At 43.2% G+C, this 13,170-nt stretch overlaps 1 protein-coding gene across 1 annotated transcript; it reads right to left on the minus strand.

Moving 5' to 3' along the window:
• Positions 1-2,611: 2,611 nt before the first annotated feature.
• On the minus strand, positions 2,612-11,095 carry mcm2 (minichromosome maintenance complex component 2). Its single transcript, XM_004547366.4, has 20 exons — positions 10,954-11,095; positions 9,718-9,905; positions 9,444-9,616; positions 9,239-9,363; positions 9,007-9,145; positions 8,811-8,908; positions 8,536-8,657; positions 8,119-8,326; positions 7,878-8,012; positions 7,420-7,611; positions 6,593-6,686; positions 6,420-6,498; positions 6,040-6,211; positions 5,814-5,940; positions 5,426-5,538; positions 4,963-5,127; positions 4,608-4,682; positions 4,222-4,404; positions 3,620-3,775; positions 2,612-3,302 (listed from the first exon to the last, which is right to left on the minus strand). The coding sequence occupies exons 1-20, from the start codon at positions 10,957-10,959 to the stop codon at positions 3,192-3,194; spliced, it is 2,661 nt and encodes an 886-aa protein (XP_004547423.1). The 5' UTR covers positions 10,960-11,095; the 3' UTR covers positions 2,612-3,191.
• Between the last annotated feature and the right edge of the window lie 2,075 nt (positions 11,096-13,170).

Consider the following 13,170-nt stretch of genomic DNA (forward strand, 5'->3'; position numbering starts at 1 on the left):
AACAGTGCAAACAATTTCCAGTGACAAGATATGCTGTAAACTTTATATTCATTTTTGCTCCAAATGGCACAGCAGCGTCAGAGAAAACATTAGAACGAGGCATCTTCAACATATGTACAGTAAAACAAGGCAGCTCAGTTTACCCTAAGTTGTATGGGTGTGCATCTATTTCTGCATATTTAGCAAAAATGTGCCATTTCTTCACTCAGTGAGGTGATGGTTAAGCTTCAGCAGCAGTTTGCTCTCAAGGTTCTTTCTGTGAAGCTGTAACTGTTTAGCAGTGAACAGGAGTCCTGCATGACTGAGAAGTCCTTCACAAGCTCCAGATGCAGGAAGAGCTGTACTGACTTTGATTGACAGTGTGAGGAACGCCATGCAATAGATCAACACCTCCAGTGAATGGACATGAAAGGTACCTCTTCAGCTCCCCTGCTTCTGGTTTTCCTGACCCCATGGATCCATCATCTTCGTCGAATAGGCCGCTGTTTGTGCTGGCCTCATCCAGCTCTGTGTCTAGGTGATGTCTGATGAAGTGGAGACCTGTGGAAAGATGTATGGTTTTCAAAAGAATTAGGTCGGGGCTTATTGTGCTGTATACACTGCCAAGCTGCAGATATTTGTTTGGAGCTAGCCTCCAAAAGCTGGCCATACACTGTGCGATTTTTGGCCCATTTTGAGCCGATTTTTCAGTCGCGCAACCGTTTTGGGTATCGGCCCGTGTTTTGCCTTAATCGTGTGTCGTGCATCGTGTAGTATACATGGGGTAACGAAAAGCAGTTAACACCTCACGACCAGCTCCCAATCATCAATCGTATGGTCGCAAGATAATCAAACCTGTTTGAAATCCTGTCGCCCCTCAACGCAGCCTCTCACACTGCTCACGCACAAACAGAAATGAAAGAGAAAATGTGGAGCAGCACAGCAGTGCAGCGTCTGACCTGGACACAAGAGATGGAGGCACAACTTGTAGGATGAGGCAAGCTCATCCGAGTACGTAAGCGTAGAGCTTGCCACCCAGGCAAAAGAAAAATAGAGCTATATCACGTTATAACATGAAAAGTTTATTGTTCTAACAATATACTTTTCACGTTATAACGTGATATAGCTCTATTTTTCTTTTGCCTGGGAGGCAAACTCTACGCTTACGTATCCGAGGCTTTTCAATGTGGCCATGTGAGGGGGCTGTCGCTACCTGATCCATACCGGAAACCCGATCGGTACCCGGCATGCGCAATTCTTACGTCACTTCCTCTCGCGCATGCCGGGTACCGATCGGGTTTCCGGTACGGATCGGGTAGTGACAGGGGCAAACTCCTCAAGATGGGTGGTGACCATGGCGGCCATTTAGAAGTCGGCCATCTTGGATACAACTTTTGTTGCCATGTGACACATCAAACTTATTGGTAATGTCACAAGAAAAACAATGATGTGCTTGGTTTCAACGTAACTGTATTCTTTCATGAGTTATTTACAAGTTTCTCTTTGTTCACAGCCACTGACATGTCGAACAGGTTAACACGTGAGGAGCGGATCGAAATTGTGTTGATATCTGGTGAACGCAGTAACCGGGTCATTGCAGCAGATTTCAATGCAAGACACCCTACGAAACCACCCATCTCCCATCCTACAGTTAGCAAACTGCTTGCTAAATTTCGTGAAACTGGTTCAGTGTTGGATTTGCCAAAATGTGGATGCAAGAAAACTGTCACTAATGAAGAAACATCAGTGGCTGTCCTAGCTTCATTCAGCAAGAGCCCACAGCGTAGCACTCGCCGCATGCCACATTTCCCTCTTTATGTTTGTTTGTCTTGATGTTTCTCACCTTACCTCAGGTGAGCTCAGTAGGTTACATGATGGGATGGGGCAAGATTTCAGTGTTTTCACCCTCAACTCCTAGTGATGGTCATGCACACCTTTCTTCACACCTTTGCTCATGTGATAAATCAATGATATGATCAATAGTGGGTCAACGTATGTGATTGGTCAGATTCAGATTTGAGCTCCACGTGCCTGTTTATGTTAGGGTAAGTGAATCCAGTTACTAGAGAGATACCCCAGGTAACTGAACTTGGTCTTTGGCACAGGGCTCAGGCTGCTCTGCTGGATAAGATAACCAATGTTAAATCTCAACGTAAACAAAGAAATAGTGCAAGTTATTTAGTGGGAGTCGCACTATTCCCTCTCCCACAGTTAACACTGCAATTTATTATATCTTTTCATCATATGTTCCCTCTTTTGATTTTACACTCCCAGGATAACTTGTCTTTAATTTGCTGCAGTTGTTGTCATCAGGCTTGTTTAACTAGAATCATGTACACCGCTTGCAAACTTCTGATGTTACTACTGTAGATTAAAGTCACCCGTCAACAGGCTCTGGGTCTTTTCATCCATACAAGGTAGAATTTGGCAATGCATTTATAACAAGTGTAGAAAATTTGCACCTCTCTCAATCTGCAAGTTCAACTAAAATGTTGAGGCGCTCGTTTCACTCAGTGCATTTTAGATGATTTTAAATTACATGGAGAAAAGTCAGAGCAGAGACCAGTAACTGATGAAATACATTTTTGAAATCAAAACAGAGCTGCAATCCATCATGAAGCAAACAGTGACATCATCAAGCACTAGTTTATTTTAACCAGACTTATGAAGCATGGAGGTTTCAGTTCAAGCTACATTAACTTCCTGATGAGAGCACAAACCTCCGAGAAAGAGCAACAAGGTCTGAAATACAAAGTCAGTGAGTTTGGACAATGTAACAACGCATTCAGATAACGTTACGCAAAACAATAAACGGCGCCACATTAACATGTACATTTATTTACAATCAACCCCCCCTGAAGGCAGATGCAGCGACCCCCAGCACAGAATAAACATGTTCCTTTTCTCTTTTTTTTATTTTTATTATTCATGCAGTTTATTTATTGTTGACGAATTGCTTATCTAAAATAATTTACAGTCACCACCGGTATCAATCCATCAGAAACAGTGTGGTCATCAGCTGCTGCCTTCAGAGTCAAATCTTCCTTATCAGATGATCCTTTTTATAACAGTCCTTCAACAGCGGCTGCTCTTCAGTCACCTCCAATCAGTTCAGAGCCAAAATTAAGAGTCCTGAATCCAGTATGACCAAAACCGAAGTAAGAGCTCATAATGTAGGAGGTGTAAGAAGAGGAGTGAGGTTGGAAGGCTTCTTAAAACTGCTGCAGTATCAGTTTCTTCTTGCCGTCGTGGCTGAACTTGTTGGAGTGGAACAGGTCGCTGTCGTAGAAGGCCGACAGGTTGTGGATGTTTATCTGTCTCGCCTGGAGGGGGAGGAGCAGGAGAGTCAGGCAGGTTCAGGATTGTGTTCATTTTCATTAAATATGTGATCAATTTAAGACCTCCAGGAACCAACACACTTTTGAATGGATTCACCAGCTTGCTCACATTTTACTATTTGATTTTTTTGAAGTTCAACTGAGCATTACACACTGGAGGTCTGACTGCTCTGATGAAAGGATTTCCCTACACCTACCCTACTACATCCTATTATAATGACCTTAGTGTGAGTTTCTAAGATAAAAGAGTATTTACGACTAGGAGGACAATAAATTTAAAGTGTGTGTGTGTCTCTCAGTACCTTATCCTGAAGATCTTTTTCTGGGATCTCGATGGTGTCGTTCTGGACTCCGTATCTGTTCCTCTGGTAGGCGACCTGCTCGGCCACCAGCTGTTTGAGGATGAAGAGCAGCAGCTCGTTGTTGTCTCTGCGGAAGGCCAGATAGCGGGCGAACGTCTGAGCAGACAAAAATATTAGATGAGGTCAGTAAACACAATCAGGAAGAATCACATACACTTCATACACGCTCCATAGACACTTCATTTTGTTGATTTTTCATAAATTTATAGGGTTTTAAAAGAGAAAGTGGCTGTTTGCATGTATAGTACATGTATAATAAATACATTTACAAAGTTGGTGAAAACCTGCTGCTAAACATCAATAATCTGTTCTTAGTTTAGCCTTAATACATCTGCCCTTTGGCAACCTGGTACCAATAAACTACCTCAAGTTAGCTAAAAAGCTGCCCCTGCTTTCAGACATTACTGGATTTACTTCAAAGCCTTTTCTGCATGTAAAACTGAATTAAACTACAAGTCTTACTGAATCTAAAAATGTGTCCATCGTTCGCCTTTGAGAAGAAGCATTTTAATGTTTGAGGCCAACAGAAAACATCCACAAACCTTCCTCATGCTCCTCATCACGCTGAACTTCTGTGTGTCGATGAAGCTCTCCAGCATGACCCTGATGGCCATGTTGACGTCGTCCTCCAGTACATAGTCCCTCAGGTGCATTTTGGCGTGAGCCTCCGCCATGCGGATCATGGACTCAATGTGACGAACCGTGATGGGGATGCTGCCTGTGGCCTGTGACACCAAACCAGAGTGGGTTATTTCCACAGTCACAGATGAATAGTTTGATGACTCTGAGAAACAAATTTGAGTATAGCACATGTTCTCACACGCTTTTCTTTCTTAGTGGTTTGACGAATTCAGTTACTCTCCCTGGATTTCAAAAACATGTTTATGTGTAAATGAGAGATAAAGTGGGAGGAGTTTTTCAGACTCACCATTGACTCTTTACGGAGGTCACTGTAGATGCGAGCCACCTTGTCCTGGTCCATCTGGTTCAGTTTCGGGTGAACCTTCAGACACAAAAAATACAAACTTTACCTTCAATTTTCTTTAGCTTTAATTTGCTGCAATACACCCACCTACCTACAAATTCTTATAATTTATTTACTGTTTGTTAAAATAAATCTTGTTTGGACAAAACTTGTAACACAAAAAAACAAAAACAACGTATAATGTAAAACAACAGCTACCTCATTTCGCAAGCTTTCAGGCTGATTACATAATTATGATATTCCAGCCAGAGAGAAACAAATAAACCTGAGTGAGGATCTGTGTGGCATGTGTTTGTACCCGCTCTTTAGCATAGATGATGTACTTCCTCAGGAGCTCCTGTGGAATCGGTGGCACGTCGGATGAGTTGGGCAGAACCACCTCCTCCAATGCCACTCCCCCCTCCTTGCTGCTAGGGTGATGCTTGATGTGGGAACCGACCACGAAGCGCGCCAGCATCTCATCCTGAAGAACAGAAGAGCCACAGTGAAATTTACATCAGAGAGGAGGTAATCAGTTATTGCAACAATATTGGGAATAAACAAGCATGTTTTCGTGTGTTAGAGCCCAGACGTCAGTTCAGGAGATGAGGAGGAAGAGGTGCATGACAAACATAATAAATCCTCTCAGTTAAATATTTGGAAGTACTAGTCAGTTTCACCAGAGCAGGTGAAGACAGATGATTATCCCAGTTCAGTTGTAGTTTGAGCTAAAGAAATACAGTGTCCCACAGCAGCTCAGCATCAGGTGTGTTTGCATCTACCTGGACGGGATCGATGGTGTCTCGAACAACACACAACACGTCAAAACGCGACACGATGGGCTCCGTCAGATCCACGTTCTCAGCAAAAGTCAGGGAGGGGTCATATCTGCCACCTGCCAGGAAACAAGAGATATGATGTTGCTCTTGAAAGGCCTCTCTCACACTTCCTTTGGACTAATTACAAAAGGCCTGTTCTCAGACTTCACTGACTTATATCCAACGCTCACTTTTTAATATATTCATAAAAGCTGCATGCACGTGTCCATTTATTTTATGCATCCTTGTAAGAGTAGCTCAGATTATAACCAACTGCCAAAAATAGCTTAATCAGCATTTAAAATGAATCCATCTCCAACATACTGAGCTAATAAATATGACTGCTACGTACCGATGGGGTTGGCAGCAGCAATGACTGTGCATCTGGCCTGCAGCGAGGTGACGATGCCAGCTTTGGAGATGGAGATGCTCTGCTGCTCCATGGCCTCGTGGATACTCGTTCTGTCTGCATCGTTCATCTGGGAGGACACAAAGTCAGGTACATGCACATTTTTATTTTTATTTTTTTAAGAGAAGGAGGGGGTGCCCACCAATCTGGATACGTGGATTCAGCTCACCTTATCGAACTCATCGATCAGACAGACTCCACGGTCGGCCAGCACCAGCGCTCCCGCCTCGAGCGTCCACTCACGGCTCACTGGGTGTCTCTGAACATAAGCGGTCAAACCAACGGCGGAGGCCCCCTGACCTGTGGTGAACACCGCACGGCTCGCGACCTTCTCTACGTACCTGCAGATGGAAACACGTTAGCGCATCTTCTGAAACAATCCTTTTACTCCCCCAACAGATTTCTTCATCAACATTTTACCTCTGTTGCACAGTTGCGGTCAAGAGACACAAAATACAGCCCTGCATATGTAAACTTCAGGCCTTTATTTTTTTCCATCAATTAATTAACTTTAGCCACTGACAACATCGACTGTGTGTTGAAACGTACTTGAGGAACTGGGACTTGGCGGTTCCTGGGTCTCCGCACAGCAGCGCGTTGATGTCCCCACGCACCTTATGCTTCCCACCTGGAAAAGAAAGAATTGAGAAGAAGGGGAGAGTTAAAGGGAGGACAAACTGATCCACTGTTATTCTTTCGAATTCAGAGATGAGAGGCTTTACCTGGATTTTTGGGCTCCCCTCCAAACAGCGACAGGGCGAGCGCTCTCTTGATGTCCTCATGCCCGTAGATAGATGGCGCCATGCTGGCAAAGATCTGCAGACAGTAAAAAGGAGTTACCAAAACATTTGCACTGCAGTGGTTGGACCAGTGCAGATCTGCTATCACAGTCAGTTCATCATGTTTTTAATAATAATAATAATAATAATAATAATAATAATAATAATAATAATAATAATAATAGAGCAGTTAGCTGGGGAAACCGGCAACACCAGCCACAGTGGTCACACTCCTAAAAACAATTAACAGATAAGTGTCTGTTTTCTAACCCTAACCCTCTGCTCCCTTTAGGGGTCGCCAAAGTGGACCATCTGCGTCAATCTTTTTTTTGCCTAACTGGGATTGATTTTCATTCATGACACTGAGCTGTAAGTTAGCATTGAATCATCTAAAACAAATAGGAAGGACTTATTAAATTCAACAGGATTTTTTAAATCTTTGTTTTGGAAGTGAATGGATGGATGGATGGATGTTTTGTTTTAAAAGTTGGTTTTATTTCTAGACTGTTTTCTAAATATTCTTTGCCGTTTAACATTAGAGACTTGAGCTTTCATAAAAATCTAAATTTTTAGAGATTAATCTAGAGATTTCAATTAATAAATCTAGAGATTTCAAATTTCAAACTTCAAATTACAATCAGAAGATCATTTTAAAAGACGACATCATCCATTTACAATTGAATTTTTACTTTTTGGGTGATCTGTTTTATTTCCTTAGAGCCGAAATAACATCCTTTCTCCATTTTTACTATTTGTATCAGATTACTCACCCTCTCTCCGATACGTTCGTCCTTAGACAGAGCAACAATGGCTTTGATGTCTTCGTCAGTCAGCTCGGCCACGGCGACCCCCTCGTCTCTGCGGGTGATGTGGTTAGCCAGGATCACTGTGGCAAACACCGGGAAACCATTCGCCATGTTCAGAGAGCCATCGTAGTTGTTGTGGTAGATCCCAGTCAGCTCCTGATAAGCAGAAAAACATGCATCACTTTAAAACAACAGATTGTGAATATTCTAAGTCCTTAATATACATTGAAAATTACATGTGTATGAAACTGATTTAGTTTTGCAACACAGCATGAACTCTTTCTCGACCCTAATGTTTCTGCAAATGTGACTAAACGTTTATTTCCATCTAGCCTCAAATGTCTTTAATTTCTACTTTTCTGATCAATTTCAACCCTCCCTGCCTCAAATATGACAATTTTATTTTCTTTACACAGACTCACAATCTCATCTCCAGGCTTGCAGCTATCCACAAGGTCGGCCAGGAGGATGGCATCTTTGGAGCGAGGGAGTCGACCTGCAGCCACCTTACCGGGACTTTCCTGGATGGTGATCCTCTGGTAGTTCTGGTACACCGTCTGCAGGAAGGAGGCAGTAATTTTAAATCCTCAGACTGGGCACAGACCCGGCAGACAAACTACAACTTTCACAACCAACCATCAGCCAGCCCGGCCCTCCCCTCACCTCCTCCATGTTGATCTCAAACGGTCCCTGGGATTGACACTCCGGACAGGAACCCGGCTTCACCTCCTGGTTCTGGGACTGGAAGAAGGGCCCTAGCACGAAGTTACACTTGTTACAGTTGTACTTGACCATGCCGAGCTGAGGCAGGACGCCGGTGCAGCTGCTCACCACGCCGCTGGTCCGGATGAGCTGGTTCAGGTGGAGCTGCCTGAAGAGGACAACAGAAGAAGAAAACAGTTGGTAAAGAGCAGAAAGCTTCACCTAAGTAGCTCCTTCATATATATAGACGGCCCTTTTTGGAAGAGCCACAGATGTGCCTCGCCAAGACTAATGTGGAGGTCTCGCCTTAGTTTCATTACTACTGTGAATTATTCCTTCAAGTTGAAAATACCTGTTGGGTAAAAACTGAAGTGTTACCTGAGTGATCGGATCTCCTCGACCAGAGGCAGGTTGCAGATGCGGACATGGATCTCGTAGGCAATGCGATCATATTTTGGGTACATGGCAAGCACAACTTCTTTAGCAGCTTCATCAAAAATCTGGCAAAGAACAATCAGACACGCACCGGAGAAAATAATTGAAGGACACTCACATTTAACTTTCACAGCATTTAATATCCGCTAAAGTTAAATATAAATGCATGAACAAAAGGCACAGTAAAGGACATTAAGCAAGATGACAAGTTCACTAACCTTCAGCATCTCAGCTGGAGCTTCTGGTAGGAAGTAAGCCAGGACGTGCTCCCTGGCTGCGAGGTCCTCGTAGTTTACTACCAGGCTCTCCTTGTTCTCTGGATTACAGGTTCAGATTGATTCATTCAAACATTGCCAAAAATCAGCCAACAATTGTATTTTTCCACACATTAAAGTTTACTGAAAACTGCACTACCTTTACACATGTCGCTGATCTTCTCCTTGAAGACGTTGCGGCCGTTTTCATCCACGTGTGTGCGCAGGAAGTTCTTGAAGCGGTTGTAGATTTCCAGCCGCGGTGCCGCCATGGACACCCACTCCCTCACTGTGTGGCCCTGCAGAGCATGTGAAAACGTTACAAAGACGTCCCAAACAGCCGGACCTGAAAAACTTCTGTGTGCTAGCTCATCTCCAATGTCATCACAAACCTTCATGTCCTCCAGATTCTCAATGCTCTCAATCATTTCCTCTTCCTCGCCATCGCCTTCTGCTGCCCGCTCAGCCAGCCGTCTTCGCCGAGCAGCCGGGCGCTCGTCATCCTCATCTTCGCTGTCTGGAAGCCAACAAAATGAAAGAATTAATCATAGCCTACCCATCACCACCCTGACAAATATCCACACACTCAAGCCTCACCGTAGAGCAATCCTGGCCTCACGCGCCCCCTGGCTCCCTGTTGCCTGTCCCTCCTCCTCATGGCCTCCTCAGCGGCCGCTCGGGCTCCTGGCGACAGCTCTGACAGCTCCTCATCATCGAGGTCCAAACCCTCTGCCTCGTACTGATCCAGCTCCGGAATGGCACGGTAATCCCTGAACAGAGACAGAGTTGTTATGAAGCCCTAAAAAAAAAAAAAAAAAAAAAACACCCCACAGAGTTCATAGCTTTAAGGCCATTTTAAATCCACGCTCACCTCTCCATTCCATCTCCAATCAGTTCCTCTCCATCTTCTTCCTCCTCCCCAGGCAAGGGTCCATCTCCCAGCAGCCCCTCCGACTCATCCTCGAAGGGCGGCAAGTCTCGTCCGGGGCTGGAGGTCAGGTCTCCCCTCCTGGAGGCTCGGCTGGGGCTGGTGGCCATGTGGTATGACTCTGAGGAATCCTGTCAACAACACGAATTCAGAACAAATAAATTATTCTTATTTTTACTGCCAAAAGTAACCTGACATTGTCTACAGCTTCCACTGTTCACATACAGCATTTAATTTTAGTCTGCGTTTTTATTTTATTTTTCTTCTAGCAGATTCAGGTTTTTTTGCATTTTGTTTTCGGTAGATGGCAGCAGCAAGAAAGACAGTAGGTAGAGATGGTGATGAGGGCAGAACATTTTAATACATTTGGTACATTGTGCCACTGCTGTCAAAGGATTATTGTCTTCAAGTAGTTTTGATGTACATCAATTTGAAATTTTTTTAAAATATTTTTTAACTGGTAACTTTTAGTAGTTAGTTTTATCTAAGAAGGGAAGAAAAACTCATGGGGCTGTGTGACTTCTTAAAGACCATAGATCTTTAAAAGTAGGACTGTAAGACATGTTTATTACACTTAAGAATGTGGCGAGCCAACATTAGAAGCAAAATGTAATTTAATAGCTTAAGTATTACAGGACAGTGTATTTTAATGATCTTTTAATGATTCTTTACTTGATTGAAACCAATCATTTAAAGCTCAACATGGCTTGTAAGTAAACTATAATCAATTATTCCAGATGTAAGGACTCATGCAAGGGGTGTAAAGATTCAAAAAAGTTTTATTATTCCTCGGTTGTTACTTGAGACGGTTTACAGATGCAAAAACAAGCTAACTGACCACATGGCAGGTCTCCTTTTTACAGCGAAGGAACAAAAAAACAACAACGGGTTTTGGGTCCAGTCTACGAAGGTGAAAAACGGTTCTTAGCAAAACACGCGCAGTTAAAAACTTCATAACGTATATTTTTAATTCTGATATCTGGCAAAGAATGAAGCTCTACATCAACTCTTGATGACGCTCTCTGTCATTGTTGTGACTCGACGAATGAACAAAGTTTATTTTCCCAGAAAAACTAAAGCTGACTGGTAAAAACTGCTTCGTATAGATTAATGCGCCTCTGCCTACAAGCTGAGCCCTCCCATTAGAGCACTGCTCCTGTTTTTAATGAGTTTACTCACCGCCATCGCTGCGTTTCTGTCTTGCTGCTGCTTCAAAAGCTACTTATTCTTCTTCCTACAGTGAGTCGCTTTTCGCGCGAAAGGACCATGTGACACTCAAAGCCCGCGAAAAATCATGAATATTCAAGAGAGACGGCTGAGGTTTTGCTTTCTCATTGGTGTATTTGCCTGAAAGAGGAGGGAACTTAAAGCACGGTGTGTTCGCTTTAAGACAAGGAGCAGAACGACCGCTCGTCCTGTTGTGTGATGACCTTAATAAAAACAGCTAGGGTCGAGCCGCAGAATAAAGCGAACGCATCTTTTGTCTGAGCGCGATGGAGGGGCAGGGTTTATTACGTCGTATCGTTTCCCGGGAAATTTTTGGCTGCGTTCAAATCCGCTTTATTTCCTCCCTCGTATCCTCACTACAGTAAAAATAAAGTGGCTTTTGCCCTCCTGTGGATGGTTTTGCACTGCAAAAAATATTCACGTGCGTAAGTAACATCAATTAAATCAACACATAAGGGATCAATAAGATAAAATAATAATAATTTGTATGTATAGATGCGAAGAATGTGAGACAAGAATGAAACACAGAAACAAACAAACTTTAGAAACTTAAATAATAACAAAAACACATGCTTTAGTAAAAGTAATTCTATAATGCCAGAAAAAAAGTTAAACATATTCAAGGAAAACATCTGCAGCCTGAAGTGACTTCGTTTAATTAATTCAATTCATTTAGTGAGGGCAGTTCCTGAAATTTTAGTTGATTCTGCAGCTGATCCCAGGAGCAAGGAGCTGCAAAGCTGAATGCTCATTTGATAAATTGAGTTGATGAATGCAAGCCAGTAAGTAAGAAGGCAGCAAATGTGTGCTGTTTTATGTGAATAGCCTTATAAATAACAACAATTCAGTGGCTAGGGCTATAACATGACAAAGAAGACCGCTCAACCTGAGCATACAGCATACAGTGAATAGTACAAGCCTTTATATTGAATCAGTGCTCCATGATAGACAGAATCTAGCATCAGTAAGGATTCTGACAAAGCATCCATATAAATCACATCATCATAATCAATTACAGACATAAAGTGCCTCAAAGGATCTAAACATATCCCTTTAGTACCAAAACAGGTGTGATAATGGCCTATCTGCAATGGCGTTGGGTTTTTAACAAGTGAATGACTTTACTGTCAAAAAGGGTGGGTTACTAACATGTGCAGACTGAAGAGCTCAGACCAGGCCAACATATCAGCTTGATTTGAATGTTAGTTTGCTCATTCAAAGCTGTGTGCTTTAAGCCATAGAAAGAGACAAGAAGGTGTAGCTGCAGAGATAGACTTTTATTTTGTAGCTATTTCTGATAGACACAGATAGCTACAAAATAAAAGCACAAGATGAGAGAGAAAACGATCATCAACAGTCAGAGGGATCGCCAGAACATTTCAGCTATGAAGCCGTTGTTCTGCACTCACAGGACCTTCAACAGCCCGCTAAGACCAATCCTGAAGAAATCAAAGCCATAACAAAAACACGGCCATGCCGTGTTAGTCACCACTAGGCCTCGTCTGGACCTGCAAACCTGAGGTGTGTTGCTCATGCCTTGGTCTAAGCTTTTCTGAGCCACACTGAAAATGCAGAAAAGGAGGAGGAGGAGGAGGAAATTCAGCCATTCCTACTGGCTGAGAAGTTTTACAGGGTGACTCTGATTGGCTGGAGGAGTGTGAGCAGGGACTCCCTCTCAGTCTTTGTCTGAGATTAAAAACACAAACAGTTCAGTCAGGCCTCACTGATCCAGTTAGTCCCAACAGTGTGCTGTTCTGCAGCAGAGAGCAGCTGTGATTAGGGACAATGCAGCTGTGGTTGGAACAGTCAACACTGCAAGTGCCTGCAAAATTTAGCACAGCAGTGTGAATTCCCCACTTAGCAGACTGTAAAACTGGAAGATTAGAAATTTTGCAGGAAAAAACAAACAAAAAACAACCCAGTTTCCCCCCTTGCGTGTTGTAACAAAATCAAGAGGTGAAGAAACCTGCTCAGTTTATGTTGCAGAGGGTGGAGAAGCAGAGCTGGCAACCACACAGATCAGGAGGGAAGAGTGGGGGGAATACGCTGAATGGAAAAGTAAAAGCAGGAGTTTACAGCTGAAGAGGAGAAAGGTCAGTTTTAATCTTGCTGAGTGTAGAGAAGAGAGAAATGTAAAAGCAGAGGACAAAGAAAGGAGGGCTGATGAAG

The sequence above is a fragment of the Maylandia zebra genome, linkage group LG5 (assembly GCF_041146795.1).
Source record: "Maylandia zebra isolate NMK-2024a linkage group LG5, Mzebra_GT3a, whole genome shotgun sequence".
Lineage (NCBI taxonomy): Eukaryota > Metazoa > Chordata > Actinopteri > Cichliformes > Cichlidae > Maylandia > Maylandia zebra.

What these genes read in the sequence shown, in the direction of transcription:
- mcm2 (XM_004547366.4), bottom strand. An exon ending in ATTGGAGATGGAATGGAGAG is followed by an intron (nt 9,617 to 9,717) that starts GTGAGCGTGGAT and finishes GTCTCTGTTCAG; the next exon opens with GGATTACCGTGCCATTCCGG. An exon ending in TGATCGATGAGTTCGATAAG is followed by an intron (nt 5,941 to 6,039) that starts GTGAGCTGAATC and finishes GTGTCCTCCCAG; the next exon opens with ATGAACGATGCAGACAGAAC.